Genomic DNA, 25,115 nt, shown 5'->3' on the forward strand with positions numbered 1-25,115 from the left:
CATCTGCCTTGGTTCTCTTCTCTTCTCTCGCTATACAATACTGTCTCTTTCTTGGGAATCTCATGCACTGCTATGCCTTTAACTATGGACTCTATGAATATGACTTCCAAATTTATTATCTCCAGTCTTGACTTCCCTTCTAAGCTCCAAACTCACAAAGCCAAATGCTGAGACATATACATCAATCAATTAAAAGGCTTAATTTAAGTGCTCCTTATATGCTAGGGACTGTGATAAGTCCTGGGAATATTTTTTTTTAAAGGCAAACACAATTCCCAAGAGCTTGAATTCCAATGAGGGGGGACATATATAAATACCTAGGTACATGCAAAACATACACAAAGCAGATGTGACGTAATCTTAGAGGAAAAGGCATTAGTAGTTGAGGAAGCTGGGAAAGACTTCTGCATAAAATGGGATTTGAGCTGAATCTTGAAGGAAGCCAAGAGGTTGAAGTGGGTAAGAACAGAATAGTGGGCACAGGGCACAATCATTGCAAGGCATGATCATAGGAAAATTGGCTGAGGAAAAGCAAATAGGCCAACAGAACTTGACTGTAATGTGTAAAAAATCTAGAACGGGAAGTTTCTGGGAAGACGACAGAATAGGTCAAGCTTTCCAGTTTTCTCCCACAAATAAGACAAAACTGTGACTCAGGGTGAACACAGAAAAGTTAAAAATAAATGAGAATTGGGGTCTGCCCAAAGTGGTCTTCCTAAGGTAATAGGAAGTTTGATCCTGTAAAAGGCATTTACCTCCAGGCTAGCTCTGTTGAGTGTCTTGGGGTTATCTGAGTGGGGAGATAGCCTTGGCTCCAGCCACAAGAACTCTCACTTCCAAAAGTGAGGGAAATCTGGAGTCTGAGTCTGGAAAGACTGAGAGAATCTGTGTTGATAAGGAACAGCCGACCAAGCTTTGTTGGGGGTTCTAGATTAGATAAGAGAACTGAAGGAGGACCTGAGGCCAGAGGAACCATCCTTCCACCCCAGGTCTAGAGGTAATTACACAAACAAGCTCTTATTTAAAAAAAAAAAAAAATGAGCAGGCAAAGAAAAAAGAACCCAAGAAAGTTACTATGGGAATAGGGAAGACTGAGGTTCATCTTCAGAGAAAGATATTTAAGTAAAAAAAAGCCTTTCCTACCCCAAAGGGTATTAAATGTTACCTGCTCCAAAAAAAATTCATAAAAGAACTCAAAAAAGACTTTAAAAATCAAATGAGAGTAACTGAGAAAAAACTAAAAAAGCTAAAATAAAATAAGAAAGACTTATCACAGTCCCTAGCATATAAAGAGTACTTAAATTAAGCCTTTTAATTGATTGATGTATATGTCTTTCTCAGCATTTGGCTTTGTGAGTTTGGAGCTTAGAAGAGAAGTCAAGACTGGAGATAATAAATTGATAGAGCTATGATCAAAAAAATAAAATCTTAAATACAATAAATAAAGAAATTGCCCTGAAGTGTTAAAACAAGAGGGAAAAGGAAAAATAGGGAGGGAAACCCACCAATCACTACTTGAAAAAGATCCTATGAGGAAAACCTACAGGAACATCATTGCTAAGTTTTGAAATCCCCAGATCAAAGATAAAATTTTACAAGGAACAACAACAACAACAACAAAACAATTAAATGTGCTAAGATCACAATAAGAATCACCAAAGATCTATGACTGGCTATAATAAAAGACAAAGTTTTGGAACATTATATATTAAAGATCAAAAGAACTAGGACTGCAACCAAAAGTGTTACATCCAACAAAACTAAGCATAATCCTGATTGAAAAAAAAAAAAAAAGAATTTTCAATGAATTGCCAGACTTTCAGGATTTTGTTACAAAAAAATCTGAACTTACTACAAAGTTGGAGATATGAGTCAAGAGAAATATAAAGTAAGCATCAAAGACTAATTTCAAAGACAAATAATAATGACAATGACAAGCTTTATTTTTTTATACACAGAAATGTAAACCATATGTCTAAGATTGTCATTAGTAATTGAGTAGCAGATAAATTGGGGAAAAATCTTTGCTACAAGTTTCATCAATGAAAATCTCATTTCCAAGATATATATGGAATGTACTAAAACTTATTATCAATTGGTAAATAATCAAAGGATACGAACAGGAAGTTTTTAGAAGAAATCAAAACTATCAACATTCATATGAATAATACACTAAATCATGAATAATCAGAGAAATAAAAATTAAAAAGTAATATTGGTTCTGCTTCACACCCAGCAGACAGTATAATTGATAAAACAGGAAGTAACAATTGCTATAAAGGCTGAAAGAAAAAGCATACATCATTGCACCATTAATACAACTGTGAACTGGTTCAGCCATTCTGAAAAGTAATTTGAAACTATATCCCTTGACTCTTTAATACCACTACCAGGTCCACATCCCAAAGAAAAAGGAAAAGGACCCATATGTATAAAATTACTTATAGGAGCTTAAAATGGCGAACCATAATTCCAACATGATACTCATCTCAACAGAGAGTTTAAGGGTTCAGAGTGAAAAAATGACACAATTTTTTGCTGGATGTAGCCAATGTGGAAATTTGTTTTGATTTTGTTTACAAAAGGGCTTGATAGGGGTGGGAAGTATGAAAGCATAGATTCCTGCTGATTTAAAAAATATACATATAACTTTTAAAAAATGTCTGTGTCTAACTAAGTGGCCAACAAAGCTATTGTGAAATTGATTTAGTATATAACATTGATGTTTTCCCCATAGACAAAATGAAAAGTAAATAAATTCTGAATTTATTACATAATGGTATTCTTCTGTATAGCTAAGAAACTATTCTTTTCCAAAGAACCAGAAACTCAAGTTGGATATATGAATTTTTAAATTGGAATCAAATTCTTATTTAAACCAGATTACAAACAACTGACATTTATCTAGAACTTCAAAGTTTTCCAACTGCCTAAAATACATTATCTTATTTAAGACTTTGTTACAACAGATTATAATACTCACTGGGCTTTGAGAAGGTCTTTCTCCCTTTTTTCTAGTTCAGCTCTGGCTTTATTTCTTTCTTCTTCTTCCATATCAAGTTTGGTCTCAAGTGCTTTCCTTTCCTCATCAATCTTTGCTTGCATTTCAACCATCTTATCTGGGGAAACTTTCTTTTTACCTATGTGAGTTTTATTCAAACAGAATTATCACTAAAGTAAGAGGGGGAAGAAAGAGTTGTAAAATAATATGGTGAAATGTTCCTCAGTTTAAAAAAAAAAAGAATATCAACTGGATAATTATATTTTATTTTCTATATCACGAATTCCCAGAATAGCCTTTTTAAAGCAGTCACCAAATTCAAGGAGGCAAAAAGTCAATAACCATCCAAGTTGAAAAAAAGGCAAGATAGATCCATCATGAAATGGAATAAGAAAACAGATAAAAAAAGAAATAAAAAATAAATATAATTGTATATATTGATGAAGTATTAAATAACCCCAAACATGCAAACTATGTGCTCTTTAATTCCTTATCTTAGCATAAGGAATAATTCCAAGCAATTTCTTAATTTAGCCTGGACAAATAACTTGCTAAATTATATTTCAATGTAAACCAATACAAAAACTAGCTAGCTGATGGACGTGGCTCTTTTCAACAACGAGGAGATTCAGGCCAATTCCAGTAAGAGTTATGACGGAGAAAGCAATCTGCATCCAGAAAGAAAACTGTGGGGACTGAATGTGGATCACAACTATCTTTGCATATATTGTGAAAATAAAAAGCTATTATATTTAAAAACTAGCTAGTTTTTCAAAACTAAATATTTTTAAAACTTTTTTCTAACCATCAACTGAACTTGTTTAATGAAAATGTAAAGTTTTCTGTATGTTTACAATATATATTTTAAAACAGCTTATGGTAAATAAATTTTATATTGATGATACTCTCCAACTTATTAATGGTTTGTTACAAATGTTTTAAGTTGGTTATTTAAAATATTGAATAACTTTTCAATGAAGACAATATTATACATGGTTAACGTGAGACAGACAATGAAAAAAAAAAAGAAAGAAGAAAATGAGAAAAACACAGACAGTAAAATGTAATTAAAATAACACTGGATTTGGAATTTAGAGAGCATAACTTTTTAAAGGGAGGAACTATGTTCTCCCCCTAGGTTATAGAAAAATGTAATATATACAGGTTCCCTTCCCAGTGGATGTCTTCAAACAAAAGCCAGATAACTACTTGTCAGATGATACAAAGGAGATTTCTGTTAAGTATTGGACTAGATGGCCTCTAATGCTCCCTTTCAACTTCAAGGTTATATGATTCTATAAGTACTTCCACTGCATATGCATACATTCACAGTAACTGACTTATTAATATGACTAAACTTACCAGATAGACAGAATGGTATAATGGAAAGAACACATTAGAATCACAACATTTTGATTGAATCACAAGAGCCTAATTACTTAAATCACTTTTTAACTTCTATGACCTTCAGTTTTCCCATCATTAATATAGGAATGGTAATACTTCAATGATCAACTTCATAGGGTTGTTATGAGAAACAAATGGGAATTATTATTTTAAACCAAAAATGCTATATCAATATAATCTACTACTAGTATTTTTAGACCTTCTTAAATGACTAATATAAAATGTGAGCATTAAAAAATATAGGTTCAAGGGGGTAGCTAGGTGGCACAGTGGATAGAGCACCAGCACTGAAGTAAGAAGGACCCGATTTCAAATGTGGCCTTAGACACTTAACACTTCCTAGCTGTGTGACCCTGGGCAAGTCACTTAACCCCAGTTGCCTCAGGGGGAAAAAAAAAAACACAAAAAAAACCAAATACAGATTCATAAAGTTCCAAGGATTCTTAAAGAGCCTGAGAGTTCAACCTCTTCATTTATATAAGGAAACTGAGGCCCAAGAAACAAATAACTTGCTTGAGATATAACAGTAACAGTAAAAAGCAAACTTGGAATAAAATCCAGATATGCTCTGACTTCAAATGCAGTGCTTTATATAAAACGAATTAGAATGAAAAATACTTTTTAATTAAAAAAAAAAAACTAAAGAGAAAGAAAATTAAAATCAACGTTACAAAGTTTCTTGTGAAAATGAAAATAAAAAATCCAATTCAAGTAACACAACTTTGAAATGTTTTCCTTCAGACAATAAATACAATGTATTTGAAGATTGATTTGGGGCACTCCTAAATGCTTACTATCATTGATTTCTACCCCAAAGTTCCACAGAAAGAATGTCAAATAGAGTATATAAACATTAAACAGTTGACCTCTCTACCCGGAGTCAAATCACCTCTGCTAAGAAAAAAATACTATAGAGAATACAGGTAAAATATCATTGCACAGGGTGCATGTCTTTACACACATTTTCTCTGGTTTCTTCAAGGAAGTTTAAAGAATATCTTTAGTCTCCAGGATCTCAAGAAAAGGAGTTTAGCAATCAATATAAAATTCTAAAACTCTAAAACAAAGATGGCATTCTATTTCTACATTTCATACAGCTCAAAAAGAAATTCTACTGAGCAGTAGCACAAACAGGATGAATAAGAAATTAAATAATAGTATTGATCCAATCATTTATGCTCTGGTGTGGTGTGATTAATTGCAGTCCAGAAGTTAAAATTAAGAAGTGACTTCTATTGACCTCTTTGGTCTAGTCACCTTAACTTAACTTTATGAATTCCAAAAGGCTAAAAACTCATTTTTATAAAGTAACTCCTAATTCCAAAGAATTTTTTCAAGGATTTCAACATTTTTATCACCTTTTTCTCAGAAACAATGATGGGGAAAGAGTTGCAGAGTATTAACATATAAAAGAAGATTAAAATTTGAATCAGATGAAATTTGTGTTAATTGATATAAAGAATATCATGATAGGACAAATATTAATGGTAAAAAGGGAGTAATATGACCAATGTTTGGGAATGTATTAATTTTATTAAGTCTATAGGATATTTATTTGTCTTTCTATAATAAAAATTAAAATATCAATCACATAATTTTTATAAATATAAAATCAAATAAATGAAATAGACATAAATCATAGGGATGTGTTTAAATCACAAATATAAACTGGGCACAAAACAAAAATTAGTTTGGAAATTATATTGTATTCCTAATTTTACTTCCAAAATTCAAATCTGTGATTGTTTCCCAAGGTATATTTTAAAGAAAAATTCAGTGCATGCCCAGAACAAAGAGGAGAAATACATCCCAAGCTTGATAGATAGTAGTAAAGGTCCAGTTCAAAACCTATCAAAATATTTAAATTTGTAACTAAATAAACTAAAATATACTCCAAGGGAAGAAAACTAAGAAATAAAAAAAACTTTTAATACCTTCTTTATATTCCAGTAAATGCATGCTATCAGAGGGGAAAAATAATATTGGTACTTCAGATTAACTATCATTATTACATGAATTTCATAAGTAAATATGAATCATCCAGGTAATTTGCTCAACTACACATTCGGTAGTGCAAACTTGAGTTATATTGTGTTCTATATAACATTTTCCTCAAGGAATTTTATGTATTCATCTTTTTTTTTAAGTCCCTTTTTAATAATGGATTACTGCAGCCAAAGTTAATTTCAGTGTCAAAATTTAAATCATTAGTCCTCAAGCAGAGAAGAAAGAATTCTGATCACTTTCCTGCATAAATTTTTACAAGCATCATATTGTTTTAAGTCAAGATGCATTTTAGAAATTTTAAATGTAGTTATCAAAAGTCTTGTGCTAATCTATATTGTACAGTATTAAAATAAGGAGTGTCTAGTGTTTTTCTTTTTTTTTCTGCAGGGAGGAGGTACTTTCTAAGACAATAAGTTGTGGAGAAGGTACCAACTTACATTAGGTGAAAGAATTTACTTATGTAGGATTACCATTATCAATCAAATCACATGTATAGTTCCTAACCCTTATTAAGGTGGACATGTGAAAGAATTTCATTCAAATAAAATGTAAAATGTCTGAATACAAGGATTATTTTATTTTGTCTTTAATTTAGCACTTGGAGTGATAATTTATAGTAGGCATTTGCTTAAATGTTTATTCAATTGAAGTAAAAATGGAAATAAAAATTAAAATATTAACAGTGTTTTACTCCCTCCTTACCTAGGAAAAATAAAAATATAGCTGGTTATAATATTTATACATTTATAATATAAATTTGGTTTATTGAATTAAGAATTTAGAAATCAAAAGCTTAAAAAAGATTTTAAGTTCTCCCTGAAAAAATTAAAATATCAAATACTTACCTTGTCAAAATAAATTATTGTCAGTAATTTCTTCTCAATTAAAAAAAATTAACTTGAACAAGTCCTTTACAAGATCAATAATTGTACCATGTGGAGTGCAAATCAATCACACCAACCTGCTTGATCTTGCAATAAGCAGAAGTAAGTAAATCGTAGACAGGAAGCATGTGCATAGAGATGAGGAGGAAAAAAAGAAACATTATTTTTTTTTATAAAACAATAAAATATGTAAAGGTATTAATCTATATTGTAGCTATAGAAAAAAATAAAATAACTACCAAAGCAAGAAGAGATTCCCATAAGGTTCCAGGTATACCTCCCCATTAACATCTTTCATGTTCCCAAAGTAAAACAAATCTATAAGAGACAGTTACTATCTAAAGGAACAATATTACAGATATATTTATTATGCATGGATAATTGGCAGTTGGATTTAATTATATTATCATTATTACAAAACAGTATTGTATTGGGCACAATTTTATGCAGTGTATGCCTGTATATACAGTTAACTGTTATGATTTAATTAGGGTTAGAGAGAATAATAATTTAAGCTTATAATTTTTTTAAAAATCTATTAACTTCAGCAGCTCACTTTATCAAAAATGGTCACCAATATCAAATTTAGGATTATGTGATTGTACCTATATTAAACATGAAGAAAGAAATTGTTAAGATAAATGCCCAGAAATAATCCAAAATTGCATGTTTATTGAAAACTGCCCATTTTACTTACACTTTGTTTCTATAAATTCAAAATTTTAATGTTCCTTGGCAGGATAATGACCAAATGTGTGTTCTACTTGAAGAAAATCAGATATTTGAAATTTATGAAATATAAATATTAGCTTATGAGTCATTTACATTAAGAAAAGATTCTTTGTCTCACCAAGATTTCAAGTTATTTTTGATGCACATTTAAAAAATGATTCAATTTTTCAAAATTTATCTATACAATTTTGTCCAATTACGTTTCAGAAGAATATTACAGAAAGGTAAAACCCTATGTCACAAGTCATCAAATTTACACTCAGCATATTAGTGGGTTGTTAATTGTAATGGCTACAATGTTACTACAGAAGTCAATCTTAATCAGTTAATTAAGTATTAAAAACTTAAAAGATGAATCTAATTTTTTAAAGAAGAGGGAAAAACACTAAGTTTAATATTATCGTTTAACTGGAAGGAAAACCTTTCAATGTATAAATTTGTGAGGAAAAAGTTAATCTAACGTACTAGACACATACTTGAGTATTTCAAGGACTTCAATTTTGTTGGTGTAATATCAACACAGTTTACAATCATTATTTGCCCTAGGAGATGGTTTAAAAAATTAATCATCTGATAAGCCTCTCCAAACCCTTTACATTTTGGTAGAACCTGCCAGAACTCATACTCAATAGGTATGTGCCTTGAGAATCCCAAGATGCCTCCATGTCACTAAGAGACATTGGAAAAAGAATTTAACAGAGGCTAAGTACAAAAATAAATTATAATCAAGTTGATGAATGCCTAATTTCATTAAAATTACTATTTTTAAATCCAGCAAAGAAATTATTTTCAATCAAATGAAATTAAGATTACAAATTGTGGCCTTCCATTCAGATGATGTTTTTTATTTTATTTTGTGATAATGCATAATATCATTATTTAGTATAAAAGGAATCACTCTTATACATACTAGTCCAAAAAAAAAGAGGTGCTAATGTTTTTGGTTTGGCAAAATGCTGAATAATTGTTAACAAAAAAAGAGCATTTCAATATTCTTGAAATACTTCTTTTAGCAGAGACCTACTACCATGAGAACATTTATCCAGTCTTTTAATTAGTTTAGAAAAAGTTAAATCTATAGACAGAGTTTTAAAAGTAAACTGCAAGCTAGTCTGAGAAAGCACTGCTCCCTCTCTCTTTTCTATGAATTTTTCTTGAAATAAAGTAAATCAAATGTGTTTTTGTTTAAGGAAACAGCTTTCTTTATGTATAGTCTAAATAGGTTCTGCACAAATTATTCCACAGCTCTAAGTCTGTTTCAGCATTTTTCTTTTATACCAAACTGTCAAAGTAATATCAGAGATCTGTGTCCACGTAAGTTGCTTTTTACCAGAAAGTTTTTTAAACTAAATGTCAGAGGAAGCAAGATCATCTTATATACATTTCTAAATAGCTTCAGAATTCTTATACATTTCTTCTCATTTTTAATCTAGAGCTAAAGCTAAGTTTGGTAGAATTCTTCAGAAGATTAAAACACTAACAGGTTGCTTTTAATAAGCTCAATTATGCTTTTACAGACATGATTTGGCTTACTAGTACAAGAGATTAATAAATTAAGTCATAATGGGAGTTCTAATATATTTTCAATTTCAGATTACTTTGACAAATTATGTAAATAAAACAACCCACTAATACAGAAGAGGTAACTAACAAATTAATCTTTATATACAACTTATTAGTTTTCTTTACATTATTTCATTTGTAAAACATGAATTTATAGATAACTCTTAAACTAAACTTAGTAATAAGTTTAATATTATTATTTAACTGGAAGTTTATCAGAAAAGAAAAAACCCTGCATGCTTTAGTCTACTGAAAAATCCTCAGATAGTTGTTTTTGTTTGTTTGTTTTTTATGACAGGGAGCAGTGCAGCATTTGTAATATGAAGCACAAAAGTAAGGCCAAAGCTTTGTTAGAGGATTTTAGGAGCTCCCACTCACTAGTCAAGGATTTATCCAAGGGTTTCTCTACGACAGAATATGTAGAATCTGAACTACTGCTCCTGCTACTGCCTGGAAAACAAAGAAATGAGCCCAAGGGAAAAACAAAGGAAGAAAAAACAAGAAAATGAAAACACAGAGAAAAATTCAGTTAAGAATACAGAATGTGAAAGACCTAATGAGTGTTTTAAGACTATACTACATATTTTTCTTTAAAAATAGTCTCAGAGAAATATCATTCACTATACTTTCATAATACCAAAACATCGTAACACTAACCTTAGAAAAACAACCCATTTAGTAATCCACTAATACTCATTACTCACCTAAACATATTAATTCAGTAACCTGGAATGGAGATTAGCCACTTCTGACATCTCAGTCTATTAACTATCTCTAGATTACTTTAAAAGAACCAAGTTTTAGTAAATACAAAACCAAAATTATTTTAACTTATTAACTTTCATTTTGTCAAACAGTGTTTCTGTCTTTTCTTTCTCACTTCAGAAACACTGTTTGTGAAATCTAGAACTTTTTACAGATTTTCATTTTCATAGTCTATTGCTGAAAAATTTTCAATTTTTCAGGAAGGAAATTATTCTCATTTTTAAAAAGTAATTACTATCTATAGAATTCATTTTCACACATTACCTGTATTAGAATTAAATGGGTTAGTTTATATTTTTTAAAAAACAAAAATAAAAAGTAAATTAAGATTTTCCACCCTTATGTCTGAAAAATTCATAAAAATTTGAAAGAACATAATTTTAATGATGAAGGGAAACTAGGATAAAGTTGAATTTATATTTATCAATATGATTAAGGGAAGGAAAAAAGCTTGAAATAATGATCAAAATAAATTTTGTGAAAGTTTTGGGATAGAAGAAGCAAAAAAAAAAATTCTCTTTTTTTGTTTTATTTCATATTCTAGGAACCAACCTTTCACTTCCTGTACTATAGGCCCTTGGGGACAAATGCCAGGTTCAGCTGAATTTTAGAATTATAAAAGGAGAAAGGAATTAAGACATATATAAACTTAAATATGTACATATTTAAAATGTAAAAGCATTTAGGATTTTCACAAATATATCTAAAAGACTATTTGCTTACAAAATACTCCACAAATCCTAATTATTTTTATTAAAAAAAAACAAAAACAAAAAAACCTTGGCTTCCACAGAACAGTTAGAAAGTTCAATCAAAATTGGTTTCAGCTAAAATCATGTAATATTTAAAACTGGCACATCTTCTAGAATATCAGTAACAATAAAGTCTAACAAGAAAATTATATATGGGGTTTTTGATTGATGCCAGTCAATATGTTTCAGTATTATAATATGTAGATCAACTTGCCATAATCATGAAATCACTGTGGAAAAACATGCAAAGCTATTCCAATATAGCATATTTCCCTAATCTCTACTTGATTTTTTTTTCTTAAAAATAGTTGTTACACACAAGATGATTAAAAAATTACATGCATGTAACATACAAAAACTAGTATAAGGAAGCGACCAACTTTGTTTCTATAAATTTTATTATTAAAACATCTTACCCCTTCTTTTTTTCCTTTTTTCTCCATGTTCTCCAACCTCAGCTTCTTCATCTTCATCATCTTCTGATCCACTGATATCAGAACCTGAAATCTCTTCCCCTGGATAGAAACATATTTAACATGCCTTTGATACTGTATTCTAATTCACAGGCTATTTTGGTATTATCTATACCTACAACATGCATTTATCTGTTGCATGTAATAGGATTTAAATACAAAGGCAAGTAATACTGTGCAACTACCTTCTAAGGAATAAAACAAAAATTTTATTGAACTTCTCTAGTTCCATTAAAGATTCCTTATCTTTCCAGTCTCTGAGTTCAAAAAATTGGAATTATCTTTAGCTCCTGACACTTTCTAACACCACATATCTTATCAACTACCAAAATTCATCATTCCTACTTCTACAAAAACTGTCACATCCAACCCCTTTTCAAATTATTTATACATCCATCTTCTTAGTTGAGGCCTTCATTATCTTCCAGATTATTAAAAATAGCCTACCTAGTCTCCCTGCCTCATGTCTCTCCCCATTCTAATCTATCTTCCATATATCTCCAAAAATACAGGTCTGCTCATGTCCCTCTTCTATTAAATAAACTCCACTTAGTCCTCCTGCTTTAAGTCTCATATCAAATATAAATTCCTATTGGGCATTTAAATCCTTTGACAACGTGGCCCCAACCTATCTTTCCATCTTCGTTCTGTAACTCCTCTTTCTACACTTTACAGTCAAGTTAAACTAGACTTACTACTATTCCTCATATAGCCTTTGCACTGGCTACCTCCCATGCCTATATGTATTTCTGAACATATCTGCTTCCCCAAAAGAACAGAAGTTTTTTAAGAGTATGGACTATTTCATTTTTGTCTTTGTGTTCCCTGTGCCCAGAACAATGCCTGGCACATAGCAATTAATTGCTTAATAAATACTTGTTAATCGATAACTGGCATAGCTAGGTGTGCTCCATATAAACACAGATTTTATTTATAGTTTATCAGAATTCTAGAATTTTAGACACAAAGAATTGCTATGAATACTAGCTATAAATACCATCTAGTGGTCAAATTAAAAATTTGAACTTCTTGTAAGTATTTTTTGAAGACAGACTAGCTAAATGGCTGCCTTAATCCCATAAATCCTGTTTCTAAATTTACATATAGCTTATTTTCTACAAGATATTTGCTTTGTTGATATCTTTGATTCTTATTAGTTGATATAATTATATCAACAACTATAAACAAATAGCTCAATTCCTTCATATTTCTTTGATTTAAAAAAAGCCTTATGTGAAACCTGAATGCTTAATCTCTGGTCTCTTCCCAGGAAGATGTGAAAAGATCATAATTTGGCATCAGTTACAGAAACATTTATTCTCAGTATAAAATTGCAGAGAAGAGCAAAGTAAGTAAAAGGAGACTAAGAAATTAAAGAGCTAGAAAATAACTGTTTGGACATGTATACATATATTGTATTTAATTTATACTTTAACATATTTAACATGCATTAGTCAACCTGCCATCTGGGGGAGGGAATGGGAGGAAGGAAGGGAAAAGTTGGAACAAAACGTTTTGCAACTATCAATGCTGAAAAATTACCCATGCATATATCTTGTAAATAAAAAGCTATAATAATTAAAAAAAAAAAAAAAAAAAAAAAAAGGAATTAAAGAGCTGGGGCAGCTAGGTGGTGCAGTGGATAGAATACCAGTCCTGAAGTCAGGGGATCTGAGTTCAAATCTAGCCTCAGACAAGTGTCAACACTTCCTAGCTGTATGCCCCTAGGCAAGTCACTTAACACCAATTGCTTCAGCAAAAGAGAAAAAAAAAAAATCAATGATGGAAAGGACAAGTTCCCTAGTGGAGCATGGTTTTCAGAATATAGTTTGGTTACATTGGAAAGAGAATCCTTAACATCATGTAACACACCTGATGGGTTACACCTACATTCAAATCTAAGTATAAAAAATATTTTTCAAAGTCAAATGCAAAGAACTTCTGGAATATATGCTATGCAGGCTAAAATTCATGTTTTTGTTTTTTCAATATCAAGAATAACTAAGAATTGAGTTTTATCTTATTCAAAGCCATAAATATATTTTCCATTATGTATATACCATAGAAGTTTAAAATTCTGAAGACTTTTACAGTAAATACAAGCAAAAAAAAAAAAAAAAAAGCTCACAACCATCACAGGGTTATCTCTTAGTGTTAAATAGTTATTTCAACTAACATACATATCAATTTGAAAAACAAGGATTAAATTATTTTTCTTGTGTATTATAGAAGTATAAAAGAGCATAAATGTTTACTGAAACTTCTAGAAATGTTTTCTAAAGGGTCAATCTCCAGTGTAATTCAGTTCAACTTTCAAGGAATATTTTATTTTATTTTTTGCTGAGGCAATTGGGGTTAAGTGACTTGCCCAGGGTCACACAGCCAGGAAGTGTTAAGTATCTAAGGCTAAATTTGAACTCAACTCCTCCTGACTTCATGGATGATGCTCTATCTACTACACCAAATAGCTGCCCCATGAAGGACTATTTAATGTTATTTGTATAAGAGTTCTCAATAGATATTCTAAAATGCCAAGCTCCATATGAGAAACAATGTAATTACCTTCTTCAAGCTTTTTTTTGAGTTCTTCTATTTCTTTCTGAAACTGGCGAAGCAAAGCATCCTTTGGATCTTCATTAATTCTAGCTTTATTCTTAATGTTTTTGGCACGGTTAGCATATCGCAATGTACTAATAGTCTCATCATAATTGTAGTCTGCAGGCCCAATATTTGCACACTATTATAGTAGGAACACAAAAACCAGTTATTTGATATTTGACACATATAATAAAAAATTTTACTGTTATTAATACCAGATTTGGAGAAAGCAAATAAGTTACAAATTGTAAGCAATTTGTAAAATTATAATTTTATAGCATTTTATCTGTTTCCAACGTGTTAAAAAGTTACACTATCAATATTTTAAAGTATCAACAAATCTGTCATCTCATCAAGATGAATAATATCCCCTGCTTCACATCATAACACTTATCATGTTATCGGATTTTTTTTCATTTTTGCTCAGAGACCAGGAAGAGGAATCATCCAAAATATAGATTCTCTTTCTTTAGATCTCTTTATATGTAGTGTAATGTTTGGGTCATACACCTATTATCACTCATTCTGTCTACATAAATTGTCCCATTTCCTTTTCAAATAAAATATTTCCTAAGTGATATCCATTATTACACATTTTGTAGAGTCATTCTTAATATGTTTAAGCCATCTTGCACCCAACATCCATCTCTCCATTTACCACTGGGTTGCCCAAAAGTGTGATTAAGATTTACAACTATATGGAAAAATATTGGTGTGACGCAGCAGGAAGCAGCTTGCAAATGTTAAAAGCACGGCACAATTTCCAATATATTATTTATATACAACTTTGTAGGACCTGAATGACAGTAGCAAAGCCTCTAGGAAATACTGAAGTGTTTATCACTTCATATTATGGGTTGCTCAATTTTAATAATGAAAAACTTTGCTGAACTGACTCTTCTCTGTAATTGCATTTTATATACACATGCACAATAAAGGGTCCTTGTTGGAAGAGGCCTGTTTTGCTTTTGTTTTTTTTAAATAATCAACAAGTAAACATAAATGAATCTAATTTTCTCTATACCTTTCAGTTAACCATGTGGCTATAAAAATAAGCTGTACTGTAATCATTTGAGAAACCTTGTTTGTTTTAATTTATTTTCATTAAGGATACCATTGATAAACTTATCAATCATTTGCATACAAATTTTTGAACATGAGAAAATAGTAAGTAAACAATGACTTCCTCTCAATAAGCTTCTTGTGATATTTTATTTTCCATTCTTTAAGTATATGTCTCCTCCCTAAAATAACTTGCAAAAAGATCTCTTGATGCTTTCAAGACCATACCACTTATTGTTCCCATCTCCTAGACACTATCTCTGGACTAGCCTGGCCACTCTTTCCAACTTTGTCTTAAACATAACTGCCTCAGGGACTGAGGTATTAGCAGTCGAAAAGGATTGGTTCTGTTTTCACAAAAAACAAAGACTATTATAGAAATGATGACAAATATGTTCAATTTTCCATTTATTGTCTTTCTACTAGCTGCATTTATGAATGTTCTTGGGCAAAGTAGTTCCACTTAAACTCTAATCAAATTACCTTTGCAGTTTTTTTCCTTAATATATGCTTATTTATGTATCCATTGTCTTCCCTAAGCTCCTGGAGGGCAGGAGGCATTCCATTTTTTTTCTTTGTATCCCTGGTGCTTAGCACAGCATGTGGAATACACAAGATGTATTGACTAATTTAAAACATATTTTCATCTTTGTTATTTTATGAGGTTCTTTGTAATTTTCTGTAATCTCCATGATGTTTTATTAATGATTTTACATGAAGAAGCTGGGCTCTTCTGATACTGTCTTCATATGTGGCATTCAGAGCAAGTATTTGCTGGCTAAAATAATTTTTAGGCCCTTTTGACCTCCTCAATATAGAGACTATTTTGTATTTTTTGTAAGAAACGGTTAACTTCATTTCCTTTCCTCTGATCTGATTCACATTTTGACTTTTGGTCCAACCAATCAATGGTGGGATTTCTATAGAAATATCTAGTATTTTGCTGATTGAACAGACTTCAACAACTACTTAAAAAAAAAAAAAAAAAAAGCAATTGTGATAGGGCGCCAAGATGGCAAAGTTAACAAGAAAAGCAGTGATTCCCCTCACCCTAAAACTCCCATAACCTAGAAAATGTATCAAGGCCAAGTTCTGATTGAGAAATCAAAGAAAAAAATCAGTGAGAAATTTTTCTAGCTCAGGTTGGCAAAAGGGGATAGAAGTGTGCAGACAATAAGAACATGATTTGACCAAATACACACCATGCACAGGAAGGGGTTGTACACTGAAGCAAGAAGTCCCAGATCTATTCTAGAGGGGTCTAAATTATATGAATGCAGAAGAGTTGATAATTGGCAATTCTGTCATTCACTACTCATTTCTGGGTAATAGATCCAGGACAGACTGAGAAGAGGACTTGAGCCCTGAGATGAACCTTCCCAGTTGAAAGTGATCATGGAACCCAGGCTGTGAACCAAGCAAAAAGCAAGTCCAGGAGCTAATAGTTGCAGAGCGACTTGGACTCCAGAAGAGGAGCAAGGTCTCAGTTCCAAATTTTAGCCTACTCTGACAACTGCTTATTTTTGCTATTAGTGGCAGGCTACTGAACTTCCAAAAAGGACAAATTCATTTTCCTATTGCTCAGGCCCAAATCCAGGTCAGGAATTTGAAAGATTTAGACCACAGTAGCAATGATCAGACTTTACCCTAGATCAAACAATTTGGGACCTTTGAAACATTCCAGATCCTCAGCCTAAGTTATCACTAACAGTCTGGAATGGCACAACATTCAGAATGCCCAAAAAACCCAGCAACAGGAGGAATAGCCTCCTATGAGGATGATTTTCCCTCCAGAAGTTGAAGAGTCTGACTTTCAAAATCTAAAATCAGTAGGCTGAGAGATGAAAAAAGAAAAAAGAAAAAAAGAATACCACAATAATAAGCAAGGCTTAAGAGGGAAATCCAGAAAAAAAATTACTCTGAAACATCCAAAAATTGAGGCTCAAAGAAAAATATAGCTGGGGGAAATACTTAGTAATCATAATCATGAAAAAAAATTATGATAAGTTTCTCCGATTTCTCTTTTTTCAAATATATAGAGAATTGAGTCAAATTTATAGAAATAGAAGCAATTTGTCAACTGATAAATGGTCAAAGGATATGAACAAATAGTTTAGTCATATGAAAAAATGCTCTAAAAATCACTACTGATTACAGAATTGGAAATTAACAATTCTATCAAATTGATTAATACGAAACAAAAAGAAAAATGATAAATATTTTAGGGAATGTAAGAAAATTGAGACATTAATGCACTGTTGGTGGAGGTGTGGACTAATCTAACTGTTCTGTAAAACAAGTTGGAACCATGCCCAAAGGTGTATAAAACCATGCAGATCCTTTGACCAACACCTATTAGTTCTGTATTGCAATTTTTTTTTAAAGGAAAAGGACCTATATATGCAAAATATTTGCAACAGCTTTTTTGATAGTGGCAAAGAATTTGAAATTGAGGGAATATCCATCAATTGGGGAAAAGATAAACAAGTTGTGGTATATGATTGTGATCAAATACTACTGTACCATAAGAACTACAAGTAGGATGCTCTCAGAAAAATATGGAAAAACTTATGTGAACTGATGCAAAATGAAATGAGCAGAAGCAGGAGAACACTGTATAAAGTATCAGCAATACTTCATAATGCTCATCTGTGAATGACATAGCTATTCTAGCAATATAATGACCCAAAGCAATTCTAAAGGACTTAAAAGATAAAAAATGCTATCCATCTCTAAAATAAGAATTGGGGGAGCCTTAATGTAGATTTCAAAACATACTTTTTTCTTTCCTTATTTCTTTTGAAGTTTTTGGTTAAATTAAAAAATTAATTTGTAATTAAAAATATAATTTGTAAATTATATTAAAATAAATTAAAATTTATTAAATTAAATTAAAATTAAAATATTTAATAATATTTTTAATTAAATAATTTATTTAAATTAAATTTTAAAAAATAATTTTATTTAATGTTTTAAGTTTCAAAAAAACTTAAGGCTCTGAAGGAAAAAAAAGTTTTCCTTTCCTTTTCTTCCCCCGGTGTAAGCAGATATAGGCAATTCTGTGAAATTATGTAAAACAGTTCTATATTAGTCATTTTGTGCAAGAAAACTCAACTAAAAGAAAAAAAAGTGAAAAGTAACATTCATTATTCAGTCTATATTCAAATATATTTCATCATTAACACTTCGGAATCATCTTGGATCATTGTATTGCTGAAAATGGTTTAGTCATTCACTATTCATCGAATACTATTGCTGTTACTATATACAATGTTCTCCTGGTTCTATTTGCTTCACTATATATCAGTTTGCATAACCCTTTCCAGGTTTTTCTGAAATCATCCTGCTTGTTATTTCTTATGGTACAATAATATTTCATTACAATCATATACCACAGCTTGTTTAGCTATTTCCAATTGATGGACATCTCTTGGATTTCCAATTCTTAGCCACTACAAAAAGAGCTGCCACACACACACACACATACACACACACACACACACACACACACACACACACACACACATTTTGTACAGATAGTTCATTTTCCCTTTTTGTGGATATCTTTGGGATACAAATCTAGCAGAGATATTGTTGAATAAAAGGGTCTGCATTGTTTTATAGCCCTTTGAGCATTATTCCAAATCTTTCTCCAGAATAACTGGATGAGTTCACAATTCCAAAATTCATTAGTGTCCAGGGCAGAGCCAACATTACAGAGTACAATAAAAAGATCTTTGAGTTCTTCCTAGCTTCCCTCAGATTAACAGCAGATCAAGCCTCTGAATGAGTTTTGCAGTGACAGAATCCACAAATATTTAGAGTATTACAAATTTCCAGCAGAAGATATTTTGGAAGAACTTCAGGAAAAGTTTAGTCTTAATTGGGCAGTGGGGGTGGGGGTGGTGAGAGGAGCTTGCAGGCTAGTGCAGCACAGTACAGTGTAGGGATATCCAGGGCATTCTGCATGCTGGGGGAATCTAGTGGGAGGCTACCACCCAAAATACAGCAGCATTTGTTACTCTGTCCTGATTCAGAAGCCAATGAATCAGCAGATTAACTGTGAGACCCCAAATGTAACTACAGAAGGCAAATAATGAGTGCCTGAACCCCAGCATAATGCCAGACCTGGCTATGCCCACCCAGCACTGACAGTACCAGCCCCAGGGCAGCATTAAGCTGCTGTTGCCTATAGAGGAAGCTTGGGACAATCTCCCCTTTGTGCTAAGAGCAGACTTCAACCATTAAAAATGAGCAAAAAAAGAGCACTGACCATAGATAGCTTTTATGGAGACAGAGAAGAACATACCTCAAACCCTGAAGACACTAAAGGCAAAACATTTCCAGATGAACCCTCAAAGAATGATATAAATTGGTCTCCATCTCATAAGGTTCTCTTGGAAGAATTCAAAAAGGATCTTAAAAGAGAGTTAGAAAAAAATAGGGAAAGGAAATGAGAGCACTGGAAAAGGAATCAAAGCAATTGTCTGAAGAAAATCCCTCCTTAAAGAATAGTTTTGGCAAAATGAAAAAAGAAAACAACTCCTTGAATCTCTGAAATGGGGGGAAAAAAGCCCAATGAACAAAATAACTCATTTAAAAGTTCAATTGGCCAAATGCAAAAAGAGATAAAAAAGCTAACTGAAGAAAATAATGCACTAAAAATTAAAACTGAACAAAAGGAAGACAATGAATGACTCAATGAGACATCAAGAATCAGCCAAACAAAACTCCAAAAATGAAAAAATAGAAGAAAAGGTAAATACTTCATTGGAAAAATAACTGACCTGAAAAACAGATCCAGGTAAGACAATGATGGGGAAAAAAAAAAAAAGCCTACACAACATCTTTCAAGAAATTATCAAGGAAAATTGCCCTGATATGGAGCAGCTAGGTGGCACAGTGAATAGAACACCAGGCCTGAGGTCAGGAGGACCTGAGTTCAATACTTCCTAGCTATGTTGTTGCCTCAACAAAACTAAAAAAGAAAAGAAAAAGAAAATTGCTCTGATATCCTAGACCCAGAGGATAAAATAGCCATTTAAAGAATCCACTGATCACCTCTGGAAAAAGACTTGAAAATGAAAACTCCAAGGAATATCGTAGCTAAATTCCAGAATTATCAGATCAAGGAGAAAATACTGCAAGCAGCTAGAAAGAAACAATTCAAACATGAGGAGCCATAATCAGGATAACCCAAGACCTAGCACTTTCCACTTTAAAGGATCAAAGAGCTTGGAATATGGCATTCCAGAGGACAAAGGAACTTGTACAGTAGTGAAAAATCAATCATCCAGCAAAATTAAGCATTATCTTTTGGGGGAAAAGATGGATATTCAATAAAATTGTGGATTTTCATTCATTTTTGGTGAAAAGACTCGAACTGAACAGAAAATTTGATCTTCAAAAACAAAACTCAAGAGATATATAAAAGGAAAGAAAAAAATTATGTTTTTTAAAGGTTAAAATGTTTACATTCCTATATAGAAAAAAGTTAACTCTTGAAAACTCTATCTTTGGTATATTTAGAGGGTATATATATAATTTGATTTTATGATGATGATATAAAAAAGAAGCTACAAATAGAAAAGAGATTTTACTGAAAGAAGAGGGATGGAGAGGTAAAATGGGGTAAATTATATGACATGAAGAGGCAAAAAAAGACCTATTACAGTTGAGGGGAAAAAAGGAGGGGGAAGAACATTGCATGAACCTTAATTCATTTGATTTACTCAAAGAAAGAATATCAGACCTATTTAGTTTAATATAGAAATTTATCTCATCTTCTCAGAGAAGGAGGAGGAGAAAGGGGAAAGGAAAGGAGGAAGTGATAAAAGGAAGAATATTATTAAAAGAAGAAAGGGAAAAGAAATGGAGGAGAGGCTGTAAAAGAGAAGGGCAGATTGAGAGAGGTGGTGTTCACAAGCAAAACATTGGGGAGGAGGGAACAGGGGAAAGAGAAAAATAGAACTTGGGGAAATATAATTTGAGGCAAAAAAGATGGTGGGAAATATAGAGTTAGGTCATAACTATGAATGTGAATGGGATGAACTCTCCCCCCCAAATGGAAGCAGATAGCAGACTGGATTAAAAAAATCAGAGTCCTACAATATTTTATTTACAAAAAACACATTTAAAGCAGAGTGATACATACAGAGTAAAAGTAAAAGGCTAGAGCAGAATCTATCATGCTTCAGCTGAAGTAAAAAAAGCAAGGATAACAAACCTAATCTCAGATCAAGCAAAAGCAAAAACAGACCTACTTTAAAAAGGTAAGAAAGGAAACTACATCTTGCTAATGAAGGGTACCACAGACAATGAAGAAATATTAATACTAAACATATATACCAAGTAGGATAATTTCCAAGTTGCTTAGAAAAGAAGTTAAGAGAGCTGCAAGAATTAGATTAAAAAACTATACTAGTAGGAATTTGTTGTATCAGAACCACAAAATAAATAAGAAAGAAGATAAGGAGGTAAATAGAATTTTAGAAAAGTTAGGTATGATAGACCTTTGGAGGAAACTGAATGAAGATAGAAAGAAATACACTTTTTTCCTGGCAGTACATGAAATCTACACAAAAACAGATCATGTATTAAAAATATGCCTAAAAACCTCAAAATCAAATGCAGAAAGACAGAAATAGTAAATGCATCTTTTTCAGATCATGATGCAATAAGAACTACATGTAATAAAGAGTCAGGGAAAAAAGAGACCAAATGTTAATTGGAAACTAAGTAATCTTACTTACAAGATGCTTATTCGCATAAAATAGAGAATGAAAAGATCAATAAATTGGGCATGCAACTAAAAAAAGATAGGAAAAAGAACAAATTAAAACCCCCAATTAAAAATTCAAATTTGAAATTCTGAAAATAAAAGGGGAGATTAATAAAATTGAAAGAAAACTACTGAACTGATAAACAAAACTAAAAATTGGTTTTATGAAAAAAACCCAACAAAATAAGTAAACCTTAAAAGTTAATTTGTTTAGAAACATGAAAGAAGAAAATCAAACTTTAGTATCAAAAATGAAAAAGGTGAACTTTCCACCAATGAAGAGGAAATTAGAGCAATAATTAGGAACTATTTTGACCAACTGTATGCCTATAAATTTGATATTAAATCACTTAAATGTGAAATGGATGAATCCTTTCAAAAATATAGACTGCCCAGATCAACAGAAGAGAAAACAAATTACTTAAATAGTCCCATTTTGGAAAAGAAATTAACCAACCTATTAACTCCCCAGGGCCAGATGAATTTAAATGTGTATTTTACCACATATTTAAAGAACAAACTAATTCCAATACTATGCAAATTATTTGGAAAAATAGGGAAAGAAGCCCTACCCAATTCCTTTAATGACACAGATATGGTGCTGATACCTAAACCAGGTTAAGATCAAAACAGAGAAATAAAATTATAGCTCAATTTCCCTAATGAATATTGATGCAAAAATTTTACATAAAATATTAGCAAACAGATTACAGCAAGTTACTGCCAGGACAATATGCCATGACCATGTAGGATTTATAACAGGAATGCAGGGCTGGTTCAATATTAGAAAACTATTAGCATAATTGATTACATCAATAACCAAATTAACAAAAATCATGACTCTCAAAAGATGCAGAAAAAGCATTTGATAAAATCCAACAACAACCATTCCTATTAAATATGCTAAAGCATATGGGAATAAATTGAGTTTTCCTTAAAATGATCAGTAGTGTTTATCTAAAATCATCAGCAAACATCATATGTAATGGGGATAAATTAGAACCATTCCCACTAAGATCAGGGATGAAACAAGGTTGTGCACTATCACCATTACTATTCAATATTGTATTAGAAATATTAGCTTTAGCAAAGAGAGGGGGAAAAAAGAGACTAACGGAGTTAGAGTAGGTAATGAGGAAACCAAATGATCACTCTGCAGATGTTATGATGATATAATTAGAGAATCCTAGAGAACCAACTAAAAAACTATAGAAATAACTGACAACTTTAGCAAAGTTACAGGATACAAAATAAATCCATTAATTGATCAGCATCTCTATATGTTATCAATAAAGTCCAGCCACAAGAAATACAAGAGAAATTCCATTTAAAATTATTGTAGATAATATAAAATATTTCAGAGTCTATACTATATATGAATATAATTACAAAACACTTGCCACACAAATAAAATCAGATCTAATCAACTGGAAGAATATCAAGTGTTCATGGGCAGGCCAAGAAAATATAATAAAAACAACAAGTCTACCTAAATTAATCTGCTTATTCAGTGCCATAACAAACAAACTCCCAAGAAATTATTTTACAAAAGTAGAAAAAATAATAAACATTTATTAATTAGTTAAAATAATGCAAATTAATTAATTAAAATAATGCAAATAATAAGCAATAAGAAGTTCATCTGGAAAAACAAAAGGTCAAGGATTTCAAGGGAATTAATGAAAAAATGCAAATGAAGGTGGCCTAACTATACCAGATTTAAAACTATATTATACAGTAATAGTTATCAAAACCACTTGGTACTGGCTAAGAAATACAGTAATCGATCAGGGGAATAGGTTAGGTTCGTAAGACACAAAAGTCAATGACTATAGCAATCTAGAATTTGACAAACCCAAAGACCCCAGCTTCTACAGTAAGAACTCACTATTTAACAACTGCTGGGAAAACTGTAAATTAGCATGGCAGAAACTAAACATTGACCACACTTAACACCTTATACCAAGGTCAAAATGTGTTAACAATCAAAGAGTAATACTATAATCAAATTAGAAGAACAAAGAATAGTTTGCCTCTCAGATCTGTGGAGAAGGAAGGAAGATCTGTGGCCAAAGAAGAACTAGAGAACATTGCAGAATGCAAAATGGATAATTTTGATTACATTAAGTTAAAAAGTCATTGTACAAATAAAACTAATTTAGACAAGATTAGAAGGGAAGCAGTCAACTAGGGGAGTAAATTATATCCAAGGGTTCTGATAAATACATATAGAATTGACTCAAATTTATAAGACTACAAGCTATTCTCCAATTGACAAATGTCCAAAGGATATGATATTTTCAGAAGAAATTAAAACCATTTCTAGTCATATGAAAAAATGTTCTAAATCACTATTGGTCAGAGAAATGCAAATTAAGACAATTCTGAGGTGCCACTGCACACCTCTCAGATTAGCTAAAATGACAGGAAAAGATAATGATGAATGCTGGAGGAGATGTGGAAAACCTAGTTCACTAATACATTATTGGTGGAGGTGAACCAACCATTCTGGAAAGTAATATGGAATTAGATCCAAAGGGTTATCAATCAAACTTTGTATATCCTTTGACCCAGCAATATCTTTATTAGGCTTGTAATCCAAAGAGATTATAAAAAAGGAAAAGGACCCACATGTGCAAAAATGTTTGTGGCAGCCCTTTTTATAGTGGCAAAGAAAATGGAAAATGAGTGGATGCCCATCATTTGGAGAATGGCTGGATAAATTAGGTATATGAATATTATGGAATATTATTGTTCTATAAGAAATGACCAGCAGGATGACCTGAGAGGCCTGGAGAGACTTACATAAACTGATGTTAAGTGAAGTGAGTAAAAACAAAAGAACACTATACAAAGCAACAAGAAGATTATATGATGATCAATTCTGATGGATGTGGCTCTTTTCAACAGCGAGGTGATTCAGGTTAGTTTTAATAGTCTTGTGATGGAAAGCAATCTGCACCAGAAAGAGCACTGTGGGGACTGAGTGGGGATCACAACATAATATTTTCACTTTTTTTTTAGTTGTTTGCTTGCATTTTGTTTTCTCTCTTTTCTTCCTTTTTGATCTGATTTTTCTTGTGCAGCCTA

General features: G+C 31.5%; 1 protein-coding gene across 3 annotated transcripts in view; it reads right to left on the reverse strand.

Annotated features, from left to right (window-relative positions):
* KIF3A (kinesin family member 3A) overlaps positions 1 to 25,115 on the reverse strand; it is a 69,633-nt gene that overhangs the window by 23,094 nt on the left and 21,424 nt on the right. The window contains exons 8-12 of one of the 3 annotated variants that reach the window (XM_051978239.1): positions 14,147 to 14,321; positions 11,528 to 11,626; positions 9,973 to 10,044; positions 7,377 to 7,385; positions 2,984 to 3,140 (exon numbers count right to left, since the gene is read on the reverse strand). In XM_051978239.1, the coding sequence (XP_051834199.1) occupies positions 2,984 to 3,140; positions 7,377 to 7,385; positions 9,973 to 10,044; positions 11,528 to 11,626; positions 14,147 to 14,321 (512 nt within the window). The remainder of the gene's footprint in view (positions 1 to 2,983; positions 3,141 to 7,376; positions 7,386 to 9,972; positions 10,045 to 11,527; positions 11,627 to 14,146; positions 14,322 to 25,115) is intronic. The other 2 variants (XM_051978238.1, XM_051978237.1) reach the window with 2 other exon arrangements.

The sequence above is a fragment of the Antechinus flavipes genome, chromosome 2, assembly GCF_016432865.1.
Source record: "Antechinus flavipes isolate AdamAnt ecotype Samford, QLD, Australia chromosome 2, AdamAnt_v2, whole genome shotgun sequence".
In the NCBI taxonomy this organism is placed as follows: Eukaryota; Metazoa; Chordata; class Mammalia; order Dasyuromorphia; family Dasyuridae; genus Antechinus; species Antechinus flavipes.